We start from the raw sequence: 20961 nt of genomic DNA, 5'->3' as shown, positions 1-20961 counted from the left end.
TACTTAAGATTGCTATTTTTTTTTTATCTGTTTGACAGTGTTGATAATTTCTAACTTTTTCCCCCAACTATACTACTCACAGATTGTGTAATTCCTGCTGCCAGGTATTATATATGTTAGCTTTCAAGGTGAAAATAATGCTCGACATTTGTTATATGTTCAGTAAATAATATATTCAATTAAAAATACAAAGCATAAATCAGGATTTCTCAATTAGAGAAATTAAACAGATTTTTCAGAACTTTTTCTCTTTGAGGTAAACAAACATGGAGCTGTAGCTACTTTTTTTTTTTAAGCCAAATTCAGCTGTTGAGGGTGAATACCAACAGATATAGCTACTTTCGTTAGTTGGTTAAAACACCGACTAGAATGTAGTGCTCTGTTGATGTTTTGACAGCCAAAAGAAACATTGCCACAAAGGATGCAGAACTAGGTTTTAAAATGGTAGATGAATTTGAACTTTATTCCACAAGTCAATAAATAATTGAATGATTTTGTAAGTGACAATTCTTTCTGGTTTTTGCTGAGAATTTTTGACATGAAATCCTTTTATTGAGTAATGTTCATATTGAGTTGAAGAAGCTGTGGTGTGGGAAAATTGAGTGTTTAATAGAGTTCTAGTTTCTTGTGAAGTATTACCCAACTCTAGAACTTATGCTTGAATTATCTACCTTGACTTTATCTCTTTTGAGTATTAATGTGAACATTTGTTTGTTAAAAATATGGTAATATTTTAAATGTAAGCATCAGTAAGTGCTAGGAAAACCTTAGTTATTGTGCTTTCATAAGAACTAAGTGCTTTCAATTTTATTTATGTGTACAGCTTTAAAAATTAAAGGGTAGAAAACAGAAGTTTAATACTACATTATTTTTGGAGGCCAAAAATAGAGTTGCGCCATATGCCAAAGAAATCACTGTAGGTAAGTAGGGTTATTGTGAAGGGAATATGTTTTATTTATTTTTTTGAAGTCTGAAATATCTTAGCCCTGAAAAGCGTAAAATGTTCTTACTATCTTGAATAAAAAGCTTAAACTGAAAATTGTGTAAGTCCTGGGAAAAATTTTTGGAAGTACTTTTTAAGAAGTTTTTTCATATATGTTTGTAAAAATTAGAGCATAATTGAATATCTGGCATTCTATATGAGTATCTTTATGGTTTTTGTTTTTCAGGCATTTTAAAAATATTTAATCATTCATGAGTTGAGCCTCATTCTTGAGTTATGGATGACAAAGCTTCTGTTGGAAAAATCAGTGTCTCTTCAGACTCAGTATCTACTCTTAATAGTGAAGATTTTGTCTTGGTTTCCAGGCAAGGAGATGAGACCCCATCTACAAATAATGGAAGCGATGATGAGAAAACAGGACTCAAGGTAAAACTCTGTAACCTAACTTTGTTTTGCTTAGCTTTGCTAAGCTCATTGTAAAACCTGACCTTAAAAAGAAGAGGACGTGGGGAGTGAGAACATGGAAATAATATACTGCAGAACCTCTATAAGTTCACCACCCAAGGGACTGTAACAAACTGGTCAACATAAGGAACTAGGCCTGGCATACTGATACATATATGTGGTGCATGTCTGGTTTATGAAAATTAGGTCAACTTGGGGCAGCTCCTGTGGCTCAAGGAGTAGGGTGCTGGCCCCATATACCGGAGGTGGTGGGTTCAAACCCAGCCCCGGCCAAAAAAAAATAAAAAGAAAATTAGGTCAACTTGAGGTGGTCAGTGTAGGGAGGAGGTTAACTGTGGAGTTTCTCTTGCGCTTTGTTTTCTTTAATATTAAGGAGTTTTATTTATACTTAGAAATTTGTATTTGACCTTTGATTAGAGTTTCTTATAGTTTTCAATACCTGTAAATGTCAAAACTTGTGCTTATAGTATAAAAATTTGTCATTTTAGTATTTTTTTCACTTTTCCATTGAATTAGAGATGCTTCTTTCTTTGTTCCTGATGTATGTAGTGTAAGGGCTCTTGCAGGTCAGTAATGCTATTTATAAACATAAGTTGGGATTATTGAAACAGAACTTTGAATACTTTGCTGTTGACCACTCCTTTTTATCTTCTCTCAGCCAAATAAACAAGTATTACTTCTTTTCCCATATTCTGTTATTTTGCTCTCAACTATTACTTCTTTTCCCATATTCTGTTATTTTGCTCTTTACAGATATAAATAAAACAGATATTTAAAAATATTTCAAGCTCGGCACCTGTGGCTCAAACGGCTAAGACGCCAGCCACATATACCTGAGCTGGCAGGTTTGAATCCAGCCCGCCAAACAACAATGATGGCTACAACCAAAAAATAGCTGGGCGTTGTGGCAAGCGCCTGTAGTCCCAGCTACTTGGGAGGTGGAGGCAGGAAAATCGCTTGAGCCCAGGAATTGGAGGTTGCTGTGAGCCGTGATGCCATGGCACTCTACCCAAGGCGACAGCTTGAGGCTCTGTCTCAAAAAAAAATAAAAATAAAAATATTTCAATTCCTGTTTGCAGTCTATTCATTCAACCAACATTTAGTAAGTTAACAACTATGTGCCAGTTACTGGTTTAGGCACCAGGGATACAGTGGTGAACAATACAAGGCAAAGCCCCTGCCCTTTTTATTGTACTGAAGAAATAGACTCCTAAGCACATAATAAGTATGTCAAGTAAATTCAGGTTCTGTGAAGAAAAAGCAGGACATATGGATAAAAAATGAACAACATTATGATTGTTCCTTGACCTTTAAAAATTTTTTTTTTTTTAATTTGGCCGGGGCTGGGTTTGAACCCGCCACCTCCGGCATATGGGACCGGCGCCCTACCCGCTGAGCCACAGGCACTGCCCCGACCTTTAAAAATTTTTGTCAAAGGTTTGAAAACTCTTACTCTCATTCATAAATATCTAGAGGAATAAATAAAAAACAGTAAAACTGGCTGAGTGCTGTGGCTTACTTTTGTAACCCTAGCACTTTGGGAAGCCAGAAAATGAGGATCACTTAAGGCCACAAGTTTGAGACCAGTTTGGACAACACAGAGAAACTCCATCTTTGTAATTTTTTTTTTCTCAGAGTCTCAGTCATTTTGGGGTTGAGTGCTGTGATGTCACAGCTCATAGCAACCTCAAACTCTTGGGCTCAAGCAAGCCTCTTGTCTCAGTCTCCTGAATAGCACCTGCCAAAAAACCCAGCTAGTTTTTCTTTTCTTTCTTTTTTTTTTTTGTAGAGACAGAGTCTTACTGTACCGCTTTCGGGTAGAGTGCCATGACTTCACACGGCTCACAGCAACCTCCACCTCTTGGGCTTACACGATTCTCCTGCCTCAGCCTCCCAAGCAGCTGGGACTACAGGCGCTCGCTACAACACCTGGCTATTTTTTTGTTGCAGTTTGGCCGGGGCTGGATTTGAACCCGTCACCCATGGCATATGGGGCTGGTGCCCTACTCACTGAGCCACAGGCACCACCCTAGTTTTTCTATTTTTAGTAGAGATGGGGGTCACTTTGTTTAGGCCAGTCTCAAATTCCTGAGCTCAGGTATCTACCTGTCTTGGCCTCCAAGAGTGCTAGGATTATAGGCATGAGCCACCAGGCCCGGCCAGGTGTTATCTAGCCAGCTTTCAGGCCTGGCCCTTTGTAAATTTTTTAAAAATAGCTGTGCATGGTGGTGAATGCCTGTAGTCCTTGCTCCTTGGGAAGCTGAGCTGGGAGGAGCACTTGACTTGTGAAGTGTGAGGTTGCAGTGAGCTCTGATCATGCCACTGCACTCCAGTCTGGGTGGCAGAGTAAGACGTCGTCTTAACGGAAAAAAACACAGTAAAACTAAAAAAGTAAATAATGAATAATGGTGCTGTTTTAGAAGGTCTTGAGATGACATTTGAGGTAAGATCCAAATGAAAAGAGGAAAAAAGGCACAGAGAAATCTGAGGAAAGCAACCAGGAGGGAAGAATAAATACAAAGAGTTTGAGGAACTTAACCCTTATTAGGGCAGAGATTTGAGCAGAGTGAAGAAAGCGATGGGCAGGAGCTGATCATGTACAACATTCTGGAGCTTAGTAGATACCTTAGACCTTATAAAAAATGTGAAGGGATTAGAGAGTTTTGAATAGGAACATGATCTAACCCTATTCCCCAGCAAATCTGGTGACATTATTAAAACATTTAAGGTCTCTGGAAATGTTCTGAAGAAAGTAAATAACAATTGAAGAAACATTCCAAGGAAATTCAGTCAAAGAAAGTAAATAACAAATGAAGAAACATTCCAAGGAAATTCAAAGAGCCGCAAGAATATGTTATTTATACCAAGACCCACTCCTTCCTTCCCCTGTCAAAACTGAGCGAGAGGCGGTGCCTGTGGCTCAAGGAGTAGGGCGCCAGTCCCATATGCCGGAGGTGGCGGGTTCAAACCCAGCCCTGGCCAAAAACCACAAAAAAAAAAAAAAAAAACTGAGCGAGATAATCACTCCACTCCAGATTGGTACAGCCAAGAAGACAAGACTCCCTCTCCCCCGGCTCCAAGTCTGGGCTATCTTATGGAGGAAAGGGAGAACAGCATTTCTCATCCTGTTTACAGCTGCCTATTGCTGCTCAAATATGACTAAAAAGTGGGGGTTCTCTTGTTCTGCCCAGCCCCTGCTTTTGGACGGAAGCTCTATTTTGGGCATAGCAACTAAAGCTGGAATGTCACTTGATGAGAAATGTGCCATTGTCCCTACTCCTAGTTCCAAAGCCATGGCTTAGAGATTGTCCCTGTGGGGAAAAGCTGACCATAAAACATATAGCTTCTGATCTCTTCACAAAGACATGGACTTCATTTACAACAAAGTGTAAATAAATTTAAGCTTAATGTTACTGTCAAAAACAGTAGAGGTTATGGTAAAAGGTAATTAGGAGATTGGTAGAAATGTTGGATACTTAACTATAGACCTGCTAGTTTAAGGAAATGATGAAAAGATATACGTTGGGAGGAGACCATCAGTGGTTAAAACAAATCTCAACTGTTATTTCCATATGTGCATAAAAGTGTTGGCCAATTAGTTCCAATAATGAGTACCTGTTGATGTTTGGTTTTTCATTCTTGTGGTACTTAGAAGAATAGTCTCCAGTTCCATCCAGGTTGCTATAAAACAGCATGACACTGGCGCAAGAACAGAAATGTAGACCGGAGAACCCAGGTATAAAACCATCCTCATCATTGCCATCTGTTGTTTGACAAAGCAAACAAAAACATACACTGTGGGAAAGAAATAGTGCTTGGAAAATTGGATAGACACATGGAGAAGACTGAAACAGGATCCACACCTCACACCACTCGTGAGAATTCATTAATTAAAGATAGATAATGGGTTTAAACCTAAGACATGAAACCATGAGAATTCCAGAAGAAAATTTTGGGAAAACGCATAGACATTGGCCTAAGCAAAGAATGTATGAATAAGATCCCAAAACAGTCATAGCAACAATAAATAAATAAATGAGACTTGATTAAATTAAAAAGCTGCACAGCCAAGGAAACAATCCTTGGATTAAACGGACAACCTACTGAATGGGAGAATGTTTGCATATTATACATCTGATAAAGGGCTGATAACTAGAATCTACAAAGAACTCAGGCAAATCAACAAGATAATAATAACCCCATTAAAAAGTGGGCAAAAGGCACGAACAGAAACTTTTCAGAAGAAAGACTAGTAGCCAACAAGCATATGGAAAAATGTTCAACATCTCTAAGCATCAGGGAAATACGAATCAAAACCACAATGAGAGGCTCTGCGACCGTAGCCTAGTGTTGCACCAGCCACATACACTGAGGCTGGGGGATTCAAACCTGGCCCGGGCCAGCTAAACAATGAAAACTGCAACAACAAAAAAAGCTGGGCTTTGTGGCAGGCACCTATAATCCCAGCTACTTGGGAAGCTGAGGCAAGAGAATAGCTTAAGCCCAAGAGTTGGAGGTGGTTGTGAGCTATGATGCGACAGTACTCTACCCAGGACGACTGGGACTCTATCTCACACACACAAAAAAAGGAATAGTGGTTTTGTTTTGAGAGAGTTTGAAGCATTACCAGGATTAATATGGGTCACTGGGAAGTGAGAAGGAAATGGAAATAAATATAGACGACTCTTAGAAGAACTTTTACTATGAAAGGAGAGCAGAGAAAACTAAGTGGTAGCTGCAGGGGGATATGGATTCCAGTGGTTTAGGACATTTATATATTGATAGGAATTATTCCGTAAAGAATAATTAACAGTAAAACAGAATGAAAAAATTTTTTTTCCTTTTGAGCCAGAGTCTCACTTTGTCAACCTTGGTAGGGTGTTATGGCATTATAGCTCACAGCAACCTCAAAATTCTTGGGCTCAAGTGATTCTCTTGCCTCAACCTCTGAGTAGTTGGGACTACAAGGCACCCGCCACAATGCCCTGCTATTTTTAAGAGACAAGGTCTCTTTCTGGCTCAGACTGGTCTTGAAACTGTAAGCTCAGGCGATCCATCCACCTCAGCCTCCCAGAATGTTGGGATTACAGGCGCGAGCCACCGGCCCTGCAGAATGAAATCGTTGATTAGGAAAGAGGGTTTCCCATGCATAAGTAGAAGAGTTAGTTTAGAAATAGTTTCTGTACTAGGAAGTAAGAAAGCATATGGATACAAATGTATTAGCTTTCTCTCCCTTTGACTTTCTTACATTTGAAAAATTTCGTGTAAACTTCTGAAGTACTTTGGACTTACTCTTCTTGTTTCTAATTTGATGATCCACGGATAGTACATGGGAAGGTCTCTGGGGGTCTTCAGAAAACTTCTTTCTTGGTCTTATTTATCTGGTTTACCAGAAAGAGAAAGTTCTACAGTTATGCACCGAATAACATTTCAGTCAACGAAGAACCACATAACAATGGTGGCCCTGTAAGATCAAGGAGTAGGGTGCCGGTCCCATATGCCGGAGGTGGTGGGTTCAAACCCAGCCCTGGCCAAAAACCACAAAAAAAAAAAAAAAAAAAAGAAGATTATAATACCGTATGTTTAGTGTACCTTTTCCATGTTTAGATATGTTTAAATACACAAATACTTAACATTGTATTCAGTTACTTGCAGTACAGTAACGGGCTCTATAGGTTTGCAATTTAAGAGCAATAGGCTAGTTAGCCTAGGTGTATAGTAGGCTTTACGATCGAGGTTTGTGTAAATATGTTCACACAATGATGAAGTCATGTACTGACACATTTCTCAGAATGTATCGCCATGGTTAAGTGATACATGATGTATTCCATAGACAAGGAAATTGAAGAACATGTTCTTCTGATTTCAAATGTTTCTTCTGTGTACTTTCATGTAATTTTAGTACATCTTTAGTTATATGGGTTTTTGTATATAGAACTGTTAAGTGAAGAATAAATAATAAAATTATTGTTAAATTTGTAGATCTGTCATCAGGGAAGGTATAATAGTTTATTATACTGGAGATGTCTTGCTTAATGGTGCTCACTCTTTTTGAAACCTCAGCTCTTAGTAAAGGGATAAACAAAATAATTTTAAAAAGAACCAAAGATTTGTAGAGCATTTTGTTTGCCATTTAAGTGTGACATATTATGAAATTTAACAAATTCCAAGGGTTTCCGGGGTTTTTCTGTATTTTTGTGTTAGTGCTAAAATTTGTGCTTGGTATATACACATAAAAGTAGAACAATGAGGGCAGCACCTGTGGCTCAGTCGGTAAGGCGCCGGCCCCATATACCGAGGGTGGCGGGTTCAAACCCGGCCCCGGCTGAACTGCAAACCAAAAAATAGCCGGGCGTTGTGGCGGGCGCCTGTAGTCCCAGCTACTCGGGAGGCTGAGGCAAGAGAATCGCTTCAGCCCAGGAGTTGGAGGTTGCTGTGAGCTGTGTGATGCCACGGCACTCTACTGAGGGCGATAAAGTGAGACTCTGTCTCTACAAAAAAAAAAAAAGTAGAACAATGAGCAAGGCTCAATAACTTGTGTCTGCAGTCCCAGCTACTTGTGAGGCTGAGGCAGGTGGTTGACTTGAGATGAGGAGTTTGAGGCTGCAGTGCACAATGATTGCACCTGTGAATAGTCACTGCACTCCAGCATAGCAAGACCTTGACCCTCCATCACTGTTCCGTCCCAAAAGTTCCAATTGAGTGTTTTATTGAAAGCTTATTGGACAACTAGTAATTTGCCACAAAGTAAGAGCTCCAATTTTTGTAAATATAATCACTTGGACAGCCTCAAAATGTCCCAATATAAAATAACTAGTAAAATTGGATGAAACATAACAAAAATCCTTTTAATTGCTTAGCTATATTCGTAAGAAAAGTGGTGCAGATCTTCAAGGAACAAAAACAAACTGAAAGCTGGAAACTATACTTAGGAACTGACATTGGAGCAGCACTGGGCAGCATTGGGGTATTTGCTGTTCTTTGTAATGATGGTGCTTGGGTTTTGATAGCTAAGTTGAACAAGAGATAAGGACTGGGGTTTGAGAGAAATAGGCATTGGAACTGAGATCTCATAAAGTATCCCAGGGATTGGGGGTGAGGGAAGGATATAATCTGCCTGTAGTTACAGGAAGAAAATAAGGAAGCTTGTATTTCATAACTTGGACACTGGTTTGGAGGGGAGTCTTATCAAGAATTTGTGCCCATTGGCTTGCATTCATGCTTGTTTAGAGTTTGAGGTTTACACCATCTGCATATTCTTTGGTTGGTAATACTCATGGGACCCTTTATAGAAACAATTGCAAAACTACTCTGGAGGAACATACTTGTTAACCTAGGCTATGTGGTATTCCCATAGGTAACCCCAAGGAAGAAGAGCACACAATCCAAAATGTGTACATACACACGTGTAAATGTGTATATACATATACATATTTATATGTATATATAATATATATATGTGTATATATATATATATATATATATAAATGTATATATATGTATACAAAAGATTGGTCACTATGAGCAAGTCAGCAAACCCCAGCAAGATTGAATCCTGCTGGAACTCAGGCATTAGAATTAGGTATGTGTATATATATATTTTTATTGTAGTTTCTCCTAGTCTTTGCAATGGATTACCTCAAGCTCAGTAGTTTAAAACAATTTATTATGATTTTGTGGATTGACTGGATGGGTTTTACTAATCTTGTTTGGGCTAATGCAACTTCATTCATGTGGTGGGTTGGATTTGGCCTGGGCTTGACTTAGGATACCTAGGTCTCCTCCCTCTTAACATAGTCTTTTCGTCTTAGGCTTCTTCACAGCATGGCAGTCTTAGGGTAGGAGTAACATCAGTAAGTACTCTTAAAGCTGAGGCTTAAAAATTATACTATGTTTTATCGTTCAAAGCAAGGCACAAGGCCAGTCTAGACTCAAGGGTTTGGTATATACCTATACCTGTTGATGGAGGAGCTGTGGAGATTTTGTGGCCATATATAATTTTTAACATCAATATTGTTAAGTTAATGCTATGGTAAAAGGTGAACAAAGGATGCTACAGAACAGAGGATGGAAACCTAACTCAGCTTGGGGGAGTAATCAAGGAAGGCTTCTTCAAGTGGGTAGTGCTTTGGGTAAGCCCTTAAAAGACAAATGTTATGTGATAGTGTAGTTACAGAAAACACAGACATTTTTCTTAATAAAATATTTTGACAATACATGTCATGATCTTAGAACTTTTCATAAAATCAGAACATATTGTGTTTTCTCTGTCCTACTAATTATAAATTCTTCTGAAGTAAGAACCTCAGCTCTTAGTCAAAGATACTCTGTAAATGTTGGGGTAGGGGGTTCCTTGATGAGCTAGTATTTCTTAGGCACAAAGGTTAGACAGTTTTTAAGCTCTTTAATCCTCATAATTTTCTTCCTAAAAATTGAATTGATATTTTTTAGTTGGAAGAATGTTGCTAAGCTTTATTAAAATAGCTAGCAGAGAACAGAAGTCATTTCATCTTACTTAGTAATGCCTAAACTAGTCTTTTGACTCGGTTTCTGGTATTACTTGTTTTAGAATCTAATAATCTTATCCTCTGTAATGCAGACCTTTTGTTCAGCAAGCAAAATTCTTGAACTATGAACTCAAGATTATTAAAAGGGGTTAGAGTGGTGGTGGTGGTGGAAGCACATCAGTAAATGTGTCATCATGATACAGCTCATCACATGCTAGAATATATAGGTATGAGCAGAACTGTGTGAGAATGAAAGAAAGAAGGGTTGTTATAGAGTAGGTAACAGTAGAGCAAAGCTTTGAAGAATTAAAAATGTCCAAAGTGAATCTATAACATAAGGTCTAAAACCTTGAAAGAACATAAGAGTCAGGGCTATTTCATATCCTATAATTAATGATTTGCTTTTCTTTGTCTCCCAAAATGCAGATAGCCTTTTTCATTTGTTTTATTTAATCATAAAAATAATGTATACATGATTGGTGTAGAAAATCAGACACTAAAAAAATTAAAACCCAGCCCATAATCTCATTATTTGGTGAAATTGTCTTTTATCAGTTGACTTTTCAGGATGATTCATAGATTTCTGTTCCTCTACTTCCTCTTTTTTTTTGCAGTTTTTGGCCCCGGCTGGGATTGAACCCTCCACCTCCGGCATATGGGGCCAGTTCCCTACTCCTTTGAGCCACAGGCACCACCCTTTCCTCTTTTTATTTTAAAGTAATGTTGGTAATTGTTGACTTTAGTTTGTTTCTTTGGTCCTTCCTTAATTCAGTTAAAGAGATGAATAATCAGAACAGCTACTATTTATAAAGTGAAACACAAACATTTGGTGATTTATCGAAGATTACAGAATGAGTATCTGAGCTGATTTGAAATTAGTAAATAAAATTTCAGCTGTCCAAATTGGATTTTTGGTTATTTTGTGCCTTGCATTCTGACAAAACTAAGGTTTATATTATTTCCTGATTGGTCTGCTTTCACACTTTCTGAACAAAAAGTTTCACACTTCACACTTCTTGAACAAAAAAGTTTCACACTTTTTGAACAAAAATTACTCAGTTTGAGTTATTTTCATTTATATTTTCGCTGCAGTAGGAGAGAAACAGCAAGAACTACATACAGATCATCAACAGAAATTGTCTTTCATTTTCTTATCTACGGATTTCTCCAGCACACCTCTTAAATGTGTTTTCTTGAGGGTTTAAATATCCCAGAGAAAGGTCCCAAGTGTCTAAAGTAGCTTTGTATAATTGGCAAATCAAGTGGAGCCTAGTTGGTGGTGTTGCAGTGAAGGGAAATGGGCTATAAAATTAGAAGTAGAAAATTGAGACCAGGAAATGACTCTGAATGTTGCCTTTGGAACATTTTGTCCTTTGGTTATACAGTTTTACTCTCAAGGAAATAAACTCGTAGCCAAGTCTACCAAATAAGTTATTACCTTTATTTGATATATTTAGAAAGGACAAATGTTATATGCTTCTTTTGCACATGAATAGTAAGTGTGTTAAAGTTCTCTGGACCATGAAAAGTAGAATTACTTGTTTTTTAGGTTATTTGCTTTTCAACCTCAACTCTAGGAAGTGTATTAGAGTTTATTAAAGAAAGAGCTGAGTGAGATTGGGAATACTGACACTGTTGGAAGCTTACTAATTGGCAAATATTGTTGTGTCAGAATTAAATGAAGTAATAACTAATAAAAACCACATGATACAGTGCCCAATAATTATTATATCATCAAACCCTTGTTAACTGTCTTATGAGATAGATATTAACATCCTCATTTTAGAGATTTGTGGCTCCCAGAGGTAATTTGCTCTCAACTACAATGTTAGTATCAGGACGATGTCCTAAAACCGATCTGTCTTACCTGGGAGACCAGGTATGACTCCTGAGTTCCCTTGCACAGGCTACACACAGTATAGTCCACTCAAATAATCTGTGCTGTGAATGATGCCTCCTGGAGTTGTGCCACATGCAATCTCTGATCCAAAGCTTTTACTACCAGTCTGTTTTGTAAGCAGAATTATGAGTAAATCATTCACAATGCAGTCTCCATCCTTATATGCCATGTGTTTATAGTAGCTGTAACCATAAAATTTTATGTTTTTTTTTTTTTCTCCATTCAGGACTATTTACTAAAGAATTGTTCCTATTAATGTAGATTACGTGAAAGTGAACACAAATCTAAATGTAACCTTTAGTTGTATTATGCATATTTGTTTTATTATCTTCATATTTGTGCTAAATGACAATAGAGGTCTTTTTTTTTTTTTTTTACAGCCTTTTATTTTTTACAGCCATAATGCCATGAATTCATATAGAATAGGCTCTAGCAACTCAGGCTCCTTTTCACTGTTTCTCACGAAGTGTGCTTCTCTGGGTAGAGCAGCGCAGCTCTTCAGTTGAACCCAAGTACCTTTCTCTCGGGCTTTCTTTTTTTTTGTTTTATTTTATTTTATTTTATTTTTTGACTCACTCAGTTGTCCTGGGGTTGAGTGCTGTGGTGTCATAGCTCACAGCAACTTCAAACTCTTGGGCTTAAGCAATTCTCTGGCCTCAGCCTCCCAAGTACCTGGGACTACAGGCGCCCACCACAACGCCCAGCTATTTTTAGAGATGGGGTCTCGCTCTTGCTCAGGCTGATCTCCAAATCCTGAGCTCAAGCAATCTGCTGGCCTCAGCCTCCCAGAGTGTTGGGCTTCCTTTTTTTCTAATCATTTTCCTTCACATGTTTCAAGAAGCTGTCTCAGCTGTCTTAGAGTGCTTAATATCCTCAATGGGAACATTAATACTCTTGGTAAGAATCTTGCCCTTAACTTGTTTACAACAGTGTCAACAGCATGCTGAATAACTTTGTAGACTCTTCCAGTTTTGCTATGGTAACATTTGTGTAACATGCCTTTTTGTGGTTTTTTGTTGTTGTTTTATTTTTCTGTTTTGTTTTTTTGAGACAAAGTCTCACTCTGTTGCCCTGGGTAGAGTGCCAAGGTGTCATAGATCACAGCAACCTTAAACTCTTGAGTTAAAGCAGTTCTTCTACCTCAGCCTCCTGAGTACCTGGGACTATAGGTTCCCACCACGACACCTGACTAGTTTTTTCTATTTTTAGTAGAGATGGGATCTAGCTCTTGCTCAGGCTGGTCTGGAACTTCTGAGCTCCAGCAGTCCTCCTTCCTCAACCTCCCAGAGTGCTAGGATTATAGGCATGAAGTATCACGCCCACTCTATTTCTTTTTATTTCTGAGTGTTATTCCATTTTATAAACACACAGCAATCAGTTTGTTTCATTCACCATTTGATGAATCTTTGGATAATAATGAAGTTTTTGGTGATTATGAATAGTGCTACTATTAACATTTGCAAACATGTCTTTGCGTAGACATGTTTTTATTTACATTGCATGAATACCTAGAAGTGAGTCGTGTGTGTAATGTTTAAATTTATAAAAAATTACTCAAATAATTATATCATTTTGCATTCCTACCAGCAGTGTGTGAGGTTTCCAGTTGCTCCTCATCCTTGTCAGCCCTTGGTACTGTCAGAGTTGTTTTGTTTTGAATTTTAGCCATCTGTGTAGGTGTATGGCAGCATCCTATCATGGTTTCAAGGTCCTTAATGGCTAATGATGTTGTATTGAGTTTCTTTTAGTATGATTATTTGCCACCTATATTTCTTCTTTAGTGAAATGTCCTTTTTTAAATTGGGTTGCTCGTTTTCTTATTGAGTTTTGAGTGAATTTTTTATATTGTGGATACAGTCCTTCATCAGATGTATGATTTGGAAATATTTTCTCCAAGTTTGTGGCTTGTCTTTTCATTGTCTTAACAGTTTCTTTTGAGCAGAAGTTTTGAATTTTTATAAAGTTTATTTTCTCAAGTTTTCCTTCTTTTTTTTTTCTTTTTTTGAGACAAGAGTCTCACTCTGTTGCCCAGGCTAGAGTACCCTACTATGTTAATAATTCAGAGTGATCTAAACTCTTGGGCTCAAGGGATCCTCTGCCCTCAACCTCCTGAGTAGCTGGAACTGCAAATCCCTGCCACCACACCTGGCTAATTCTTCTATTTTTAGGGGAGAAAAGGTTTTGCTCTTGCTCAGGCTTGTCTTGAACACCTGAACTCAAGCAGACCTACCAATCTCTGCCTCCCAGAGTGGTTGGATTATGAATGTGAGCTACTGCGCCCGGCCTCAAGTTTTCCTTTTTGTGTTCTAAGATGTTTTCTAAGATCACAAGGATTTCTCCTGTGTTTTCTCATGTTGGGATACATTTAGATCTGCACTCCATTTTGAGTTAATTTTTATATATGATGTGAAATTCTGTTTGAGATTCATGTTCTTGCATTGCATATGGTTGTCAGGTTAATTGTTCCACACTATTTATCATCTTTCTCCATTGAATTACCTTAACAACTTTGTTGAAAATTAGTTGGCCATATATGTGTGCATCTTATTTCTAGACTCTATACTGTTCCACTTAACTATTTAGCAATCACAATATTTTGATTACCCAAAACTGCATTTACTCGTTTATTTGTTTATTTAATTTTGTTTTTGGAGACAGGGTCTCACTTTGTCGCCCCTAGTAGAGTGCTGTAGCATGACAGCTCACAGCAACCTCAAGCTCTTGGGCTAAAGCAATTCTCTTGCCTCAGCCTCCCAAGTAGCTGGGTCTACAGATGTGTACCACAATGTTCTGTTTTTAGAGATGGCTATTTTTACTGTAGCTCAGAGCTGGTCTCGAACTCGTGAGCTCAGGCACTCCGCCAGCCTCAGGCGTGAGCCACCATGCTTGGCAACTACATTTATTTTTGAGATGATTGTGGTATCTGTTAGGAATGCTGTTGGCAGCAAGAAAGAGAAAGCCCTACCAACTGAGGGTTTATTTTTCTGCTATAACAAAAAGTCTGTTAGTCTATAACTAAAAGTCTGTTAGCAACTAAGCAGTTGCTAGTTTGTTTAAGTTATTCAACTATTATTCAAGCCAACTTCTGTTGTCTCTCAATGGCTAAAGTTACATTGTATGGTAAATGATAGCTGTAAGCTAGGTTTAAAACTGAATGCAGGAAGTCCCAGAGTTACAAATGTCTGACTTTACTTGCACTTATGAAACGGGGGCTATTACAATAAGTCCCAGAGTTAAAAACATCTGATTGACATACAACTTGCACTTATGAACAGAGATTATTATAGGTAATTGGTAAATGTACCTGTTCTGCCTTACACACAAATTCAATTTAAGAACATGCCTATAGAACCTCTCCTTCCTAACCCAGGATCTGCCTATACTCATTTTCCCAGACTTTCTAACGGAGGTGGGCAAATGTCAAAATGCCAAGACTAAACCAGTCCTTTTGTCGTGATGAGCCATTCATATTAGAAAATAAATGAACTGTGTGAGTTCCAAGCCCAGTGAGTCTCAAACTATAATCCATATGAACATCTAATGAAATTCTTGGGGCCCATGAACAGAAGTTTTTCTTGGGTGGATCCAAAGGATTTCAAAAAGTGCCAGAGATCATTTTGATGCCTTTTGAAAGCTGCCATGTTATTAATAGATGAGATTTTTGATATGAGGTAGAATTTCTCAATCCTGGCTATATGTGACAGAATTATCTGTGGAGGTTCTTAAAAGTGCACATGCCTAGGCTTTTTCTGAGATTGACTTATTTGTCGAGGTAGAAGGTGAGAGAAGAGCAAGTATTTGAATTTTAACTTACCCTGTTTCCCCCGAAAGTAAGACATCCTCTGAAAATAAGACCTACTTACAGGAAAGATAAGACGTCCCCTGAAAATAAGACCTGGCACATCTTTGGGAGCACACCTTAAAATAAGACACTGTCTTATTTTCGGGGAGACAGGGTACTAGTAATACTGACTGACTTAATTGGCAGCTTAGATAGGGTCCCAGTCTTGTTTCAACAAACTTACCAGGTGATTCTGATGCATACCGGAGTTTGAGAACCTTTAAGGGCGTGCTGTTTCCCAGCTTTATCTATGCAAAATTAATTGACTGTCTTAAAAACGACCCAGTTGATTAAGTATGTGTATACTATGTTGTAATTTAGTAATTTTGGAATTGGGTTGAATGTTCACAAATGATCTAACATCTAACACAGTAATTGTTGAGTACCGTATTTGACCTACCTATCTTGGGCATTTGTTAGGTTGCTATTTTTAAACAGTTCTTGATAATCAGCAGGGTTGTGTGTGTACATTACTTTTTCCTAGCTTTTAAGGAAAAGATAAGGAAATTGAAAACAGTTCTTATATTTGTAAACTAGGAAAGAATGCAGTATAAACATGTGTAAACACAAATGACAAATGTATAAATCTATTTTCTTTCAGAGCTTAGCTATATTTTATATTTCTGTGATTGGTGACTACATTACAGTGTAGGTAACCTATCCAGCAAAAAATTGAATGGTTCATATGTCAAAAAGCAAAACTGTCTTAATAGCATGTGTAATATGTCTTTCTTCTATTCAATTTGCTTTCCTAATTTTAATTATTAATTGCTTCAATATGGGGCCTATTATCTTCTCATCTGTTTTTAGGAAGCTGTGTTGTTTCTCTTTATGTATGTTATTTCTCCTTACTTTTGTCTTTTGTTTACATCAGGTAGTACAGTATTTTCTAGTTTTGAGAAAATAAGTTAATTGGAAAAAATCTGTGGTTTTTAAGGTACTTTAAAAACTTTTTCGCTAGATGTAGTGGCTTATGCCTGTAATCTTAGCACTCTTGAAGGCTAAAGTGGGAAGGTTGGTTGAAGTTAGTGGTTCAAGACCACCCTTACCAAGAACACTATGCTGTCTACTAAAAACAGAACAATTAGCCAGGCATGGTGGCATGCACCTGTAGTCCAAGCTACTCAGGAGGCTGAAGCAGAAGGATTGCTTGAGCCCAGGAGTTTGAGGTTATAATGAGCTGTGATGACAGCACTGCACTTTACCCAGGATGACAAGCAAGACTCTGTCTCAAAAACAAAACAAAAACTACACTCTTAAGTTGTGCACCATAGTGCTAGCTACTTGAGAGACTAAAGCAGTAGAATTACTTGATACTTGAGCCCAAGAATTCACATCCAGCCTGGGCAACATAGTGAGATCTTGTCTTATTAAAAAAAAAAAAAAGGTTTAAAGCAGAACTTCTGAAAAAAAAAAGAAATTCAGGCCGGGCACAATAGGTGGTTCACAACTATAATCTTAGCACTCTGGGAGGCCCAGGCTGGTGAATTGCCCGAGGTCAGGATTTCTGAGACAAGCCTGAGAAAAGTGAGACCCTATCTCTAAAACTAGCCAGGTTTTGTGGTAGATGCCTGTAGTCCCAGATACTCAGGAGGCTTGAGGCAAGAGGATCACTTGAGCCTAAGAGTTTGAGGTTGCTGTGAGCTGTGACGCCATGGCATTCCACCAAGGTAACAAAGTAAGACTGTCTCAAAAAAAAAAAAAAAAAGGGCTTGGCGCCTGTAGCTCAAGTGGCTAAGGCGCCAGCCACATACACCAGAGCTGGTGGGTTCGAATCCTGCCTGGGCCTGCTGAACAACAATGACAACTACAAAAATAGCTGGGTGTTATGGCGGGTACCTATAGTCCCAGCTACTTGAGAGGCTGAGGCAAGAGAATTGCTTAAGCCCAGGAGTTGGAGGTTGCTGTGAGCTGTTATGTCATAGCACTCTACTCCGGGCAACAGCTTGAGGCTCTGTCTCAAAAATAAAAAAAGAAAGGAAAAAAGAAAGAAATTCAATTATTCGATTGTAGTTGTGACATATAGACTCAAGATTAGCAAAGAGTTAAAATTACTCAACGGACTTATAGTTCCATTAGCAATAACTCCAAATATAAAATGAAGTTAAAGAAAACAACAACAGAATGAGGTTCAAAGAAATAGAAGTTGTTATTGAGGCAAAAGGCCTTTATTTCCAAGGCAAGAGTAGTTGAAGTGTAAGAATTTCCTTGGTAAAGTGTCAGCAAAAAAGACCTGTTTCTCAATCATAATTTACAGGCCCTAGAGACTTGAAGTTTACAGAATTATGAAAACTCAAAAAAATTAAAAATGTTTGAACTGGGTTTCTTGGTAGCCTGGGTACCTTTATTGTTGGAATTTTGCTCCTGAGTTAATTTTGTATGTAGACCTCATTCTCTGTAACAATCTCATAGCTCCAACCATTTACTTTCTTGTTGAACAACTAAGTATAAGTCACCAAGACTCTGTAAAAAAACTTGACATTATTCAAATGGAGTACTTTTATTCTTTAGGACTATTTTATACATTCATTTTATCTTTTTTTAAGTTTCTCAGAATTTTAAGAAATTATTCTTTTCAGAGAAGTTTCCCTCAGAAATACAGGAGACTTATAGCATGAGTGGTAAAATACGTGTGGAAATTTAGGTATGTATCTGTGGATAAACTTTTGGAAGTGAAGACATTATTCATTTCTTCTTAAGGGTAAGGGAAGCCACTAAAGATATTCTTCTTACAAGCATTATATCTTATCAAACAAATAAAATTACAAGTATTTTAATTGTTAGTAATTCAGGATATTGTAAAAAACTTTCATAACATTGGCAGGCTATCACATGTATTTCTGGGTATTAGTATAAAATTCACTGAGTACTTTTTCATGAAAACCTATGAATTAAAAGAGCAGCCGCAGCCCTTATTTGTCGTAGATCTTGATTTATTCTACTTTTTAAAAATCAGATATCTTTATATCAAAAAATGTTAATTTTCTTTAGAATGTGGACTCATTTTAATCAGTACTGGCCTCTTTCTCACTTTGCTGATTACATGTATTTATGACCGGTAGATTATAGGGAATGGAAGTGAACAGCAGCTGCAAAAAGAGCTAGCAGATGTGCTGATGGATCCTCCAATGGATGACCAGCCAGGGGACAAGGAGTTTGTGAAAAGGTCACAACTGGATGGCGAAGGAGATGGGCCTCTTTCTAATCAGCTCTCAGCTTCATCTACCATTAACCCTGTGCCATTAGTAGGGCTCCAGAAACCAGAGATGAGCCTGCCAGTGAAACCTGGACAAGGAGGTTAGGATTGCTACATTGCTTGTTTAACCGAAGGTTATTGTTTTTGAGTGTCCACACTGTACTAGGTTTGATTCAAAGCAAGCAAAAAAAAGTATATTCTTACGAATTTCTCGCATGTAGATCCAGGGGAATGTGAGAGGAGTAAATATATGCACCATTCTGATGTCCCTTTAAGTGTATTTCATTTGTACCAAAGAAAGAGAAACCTTAGCTAAGTGACACTGAGGGAATCTCTTTTGTTTTTTAGTTTATTTTGTTTTTCAGAATGCTTAAAGATTTTTCCCTGAAGGAAGGAATTTGGGTACAAGTTGGAGAAATGGAGGGAAAATTTCTTTGCTCCAGGCTTATGTAACTCTGTGGGAGTAATTGCCAAGTTGAAAGAGGAAGACTAGAACAAGGGACATAAAGGAATAGCAAGAAAGGGAGAAGAGGACACTTTTCATTTGGGAAAATGCCATCTTAAAACTAGAGGTGCTGGCTGAGCACCTGTAGCTCAGGCGGCTAAGGCACCAGCCACATACACAAGAGCTGCCGGGTTTGAATCCAGCCCAGGCCTGCCAAACAACAATGACAGCTATAACCAAAAAATAGCCGGGTGTTGTGGAGGGTGCCTGTAGTCCCAGCTACCTGGGAGGCTGAGGCAAGAGAATCGCTTAAGCCCAGGAGTTGGAGGTTGCTGTGAGCTGTGACGACAGCTTGACGCTCTGTCTCAAAAAAAAAACTAGAGGTGCTATTGGGAAAGGGAAAGCAAGGGGTTGAGAGAACAGAATAAAGGAGTTAAGATGGTAAATGAGAGAAATAATTCTAACAGTGCAGATCAGAGATAGGATTTTTCAGGGGGTAAAAATACTAAATGTATATTTGACCTAAATGTAAATGTAAAGTCAAAGCAAATTAGAAAAGGCAGAAAAGTAAATCAGAACTGAATCTGATTTGGATTGATTTTTATAGCAATATAGATTGAGTATCCCTTATCTGAAATGCTTGGGAGCAGAAATGCTTTAGATTTTGGATTTTTTTTTTATTTTGAATATTTATATTATACTTATTGGTTAATCACACCAAGTTCAGAAATTTGAAATCTGAAATGCTCTAGTGATCATTTCCTTTGAGTGTCATGTGAGTACTAAAAAAAATTTTAGTTTTGGAGCATTTCATGTTTTATTTTTATTTTATTTTATTTTATTTTTTTGAGACAGAGCCTCAAGCTGTCACCCTGGGTAGAATGCTGCGGCATCATAACTCACAGCAACCTCCAACTCCTGGGCTCAAGCGATTCTCCTGCCTCCGCCTCCCAAGTAGCTGGGACTACAGGCGCCTGCCACAACGCCCAGCCATTTTTTGGTTGCAGCTGTCGTTGTTTGGCGGACCCGGGCTGGATTCGAACCCTCCAGCTCAGATGTATGTGGTTGGCGCCTTAGCCGCTTGAGCCACAGGCACCAAGCCCATTTCATATTTTAGATTTTGAATTTGGTAAACACTCAACCTTTACCTAAATCTCGATCTTTATGACAGTTCTGTGTGAGCTTTCTGGCTTTCATGGGCATTTCTTCTGGGATATGGCATATTGTCTTATTAATACTTAATTTTAGAAATATAAATATTACTTGCAGACTTTTACTTTTTATTCCTGTCAATATCAAGGTGAAGATAATCATTTTCTTCTTTCAGATTCTGAAGTGTCAAGTCCTTTCACACCAGTAGTGGATGAGGACAGTGTAGTCTTCAGTAAACTAACTTATTTAGGCTGTGCCTCAGTAAATGCTCCCCGGAGTGAAGTGGAAGCCTTGAGGATGATGTCCATCTTAAGAAGCCAGTGTCAGATTTCACTAGATGTAACCCTCTCAGTGCCAAATGTATCTGAAGGAATTGTGAGGTGAGACCAGCTTCTTGAAATGCTTTTAAAAATTATGTTACATCTCTGACCTATTCTAGAAAGAAGCAGAAATGAATCAAATATGTAGTTGTTTATTCTTGTTTAATTTATCTGACACTCACGTTTTATCTT

At 38.0% G+C, this 20961-nt stretch overlaps 1 protein-coding gene across 6 annotated transcripts in view; it reads left to right on the top strand.

Annotated features, from left to right (window-relative positions):
- RABGAP1 (RAB GTPase activating protein 1) overlaps positions 1-20961 on the top strand; it is a 186033-nt gene that overhangs the window by 27061 nt on the left and 138011 nt on the right. For 3 of the 6 annotated variants that reach the window (XM_053562974.1, XM_053562983.1, XM_053562964.1), the window contains 3 exons: positions 1170-1369; positions 18719-18953; positions 20625-20829. In XM_053562974.1, coding sequence (XP_053418949.1) covers positions 1220-1369; positions 18719-18953; positions 20625-20829 — 590 coding nt within the window. In that variant the 5' untranslated portion in view covers positions 1170-1219. Of the gene's footprint in view, positions 1-823; positions 921-1169; positions 1370-18718; positions 18954-20624; positions 20830-20961 lie in introns of those variants that run through there. The other 3 variants (XM_053562956.1, XM_053562993.1, XM_053563002.1) reach the window with 3 other exon arrangements.

Source organism: Nycticebus coucang, chromosome 2 (genome assembly GCF_027406575.1).
Source record: "Nycticebus coucang isolate mNycCou1 chromosome 2, mNycCou1.pri, whole genome shotgun sequence".
Taxonomy (NCBI): domain Eukaryota; kingdom Metazoa; phylum Chordata; class Mammalia; order Primates; family Lorisidae; genus Nycticebus; species Nycticebus coucang.
This window is presented reverse-complemented; position numbering and strand designations above follow the sequence as displayed.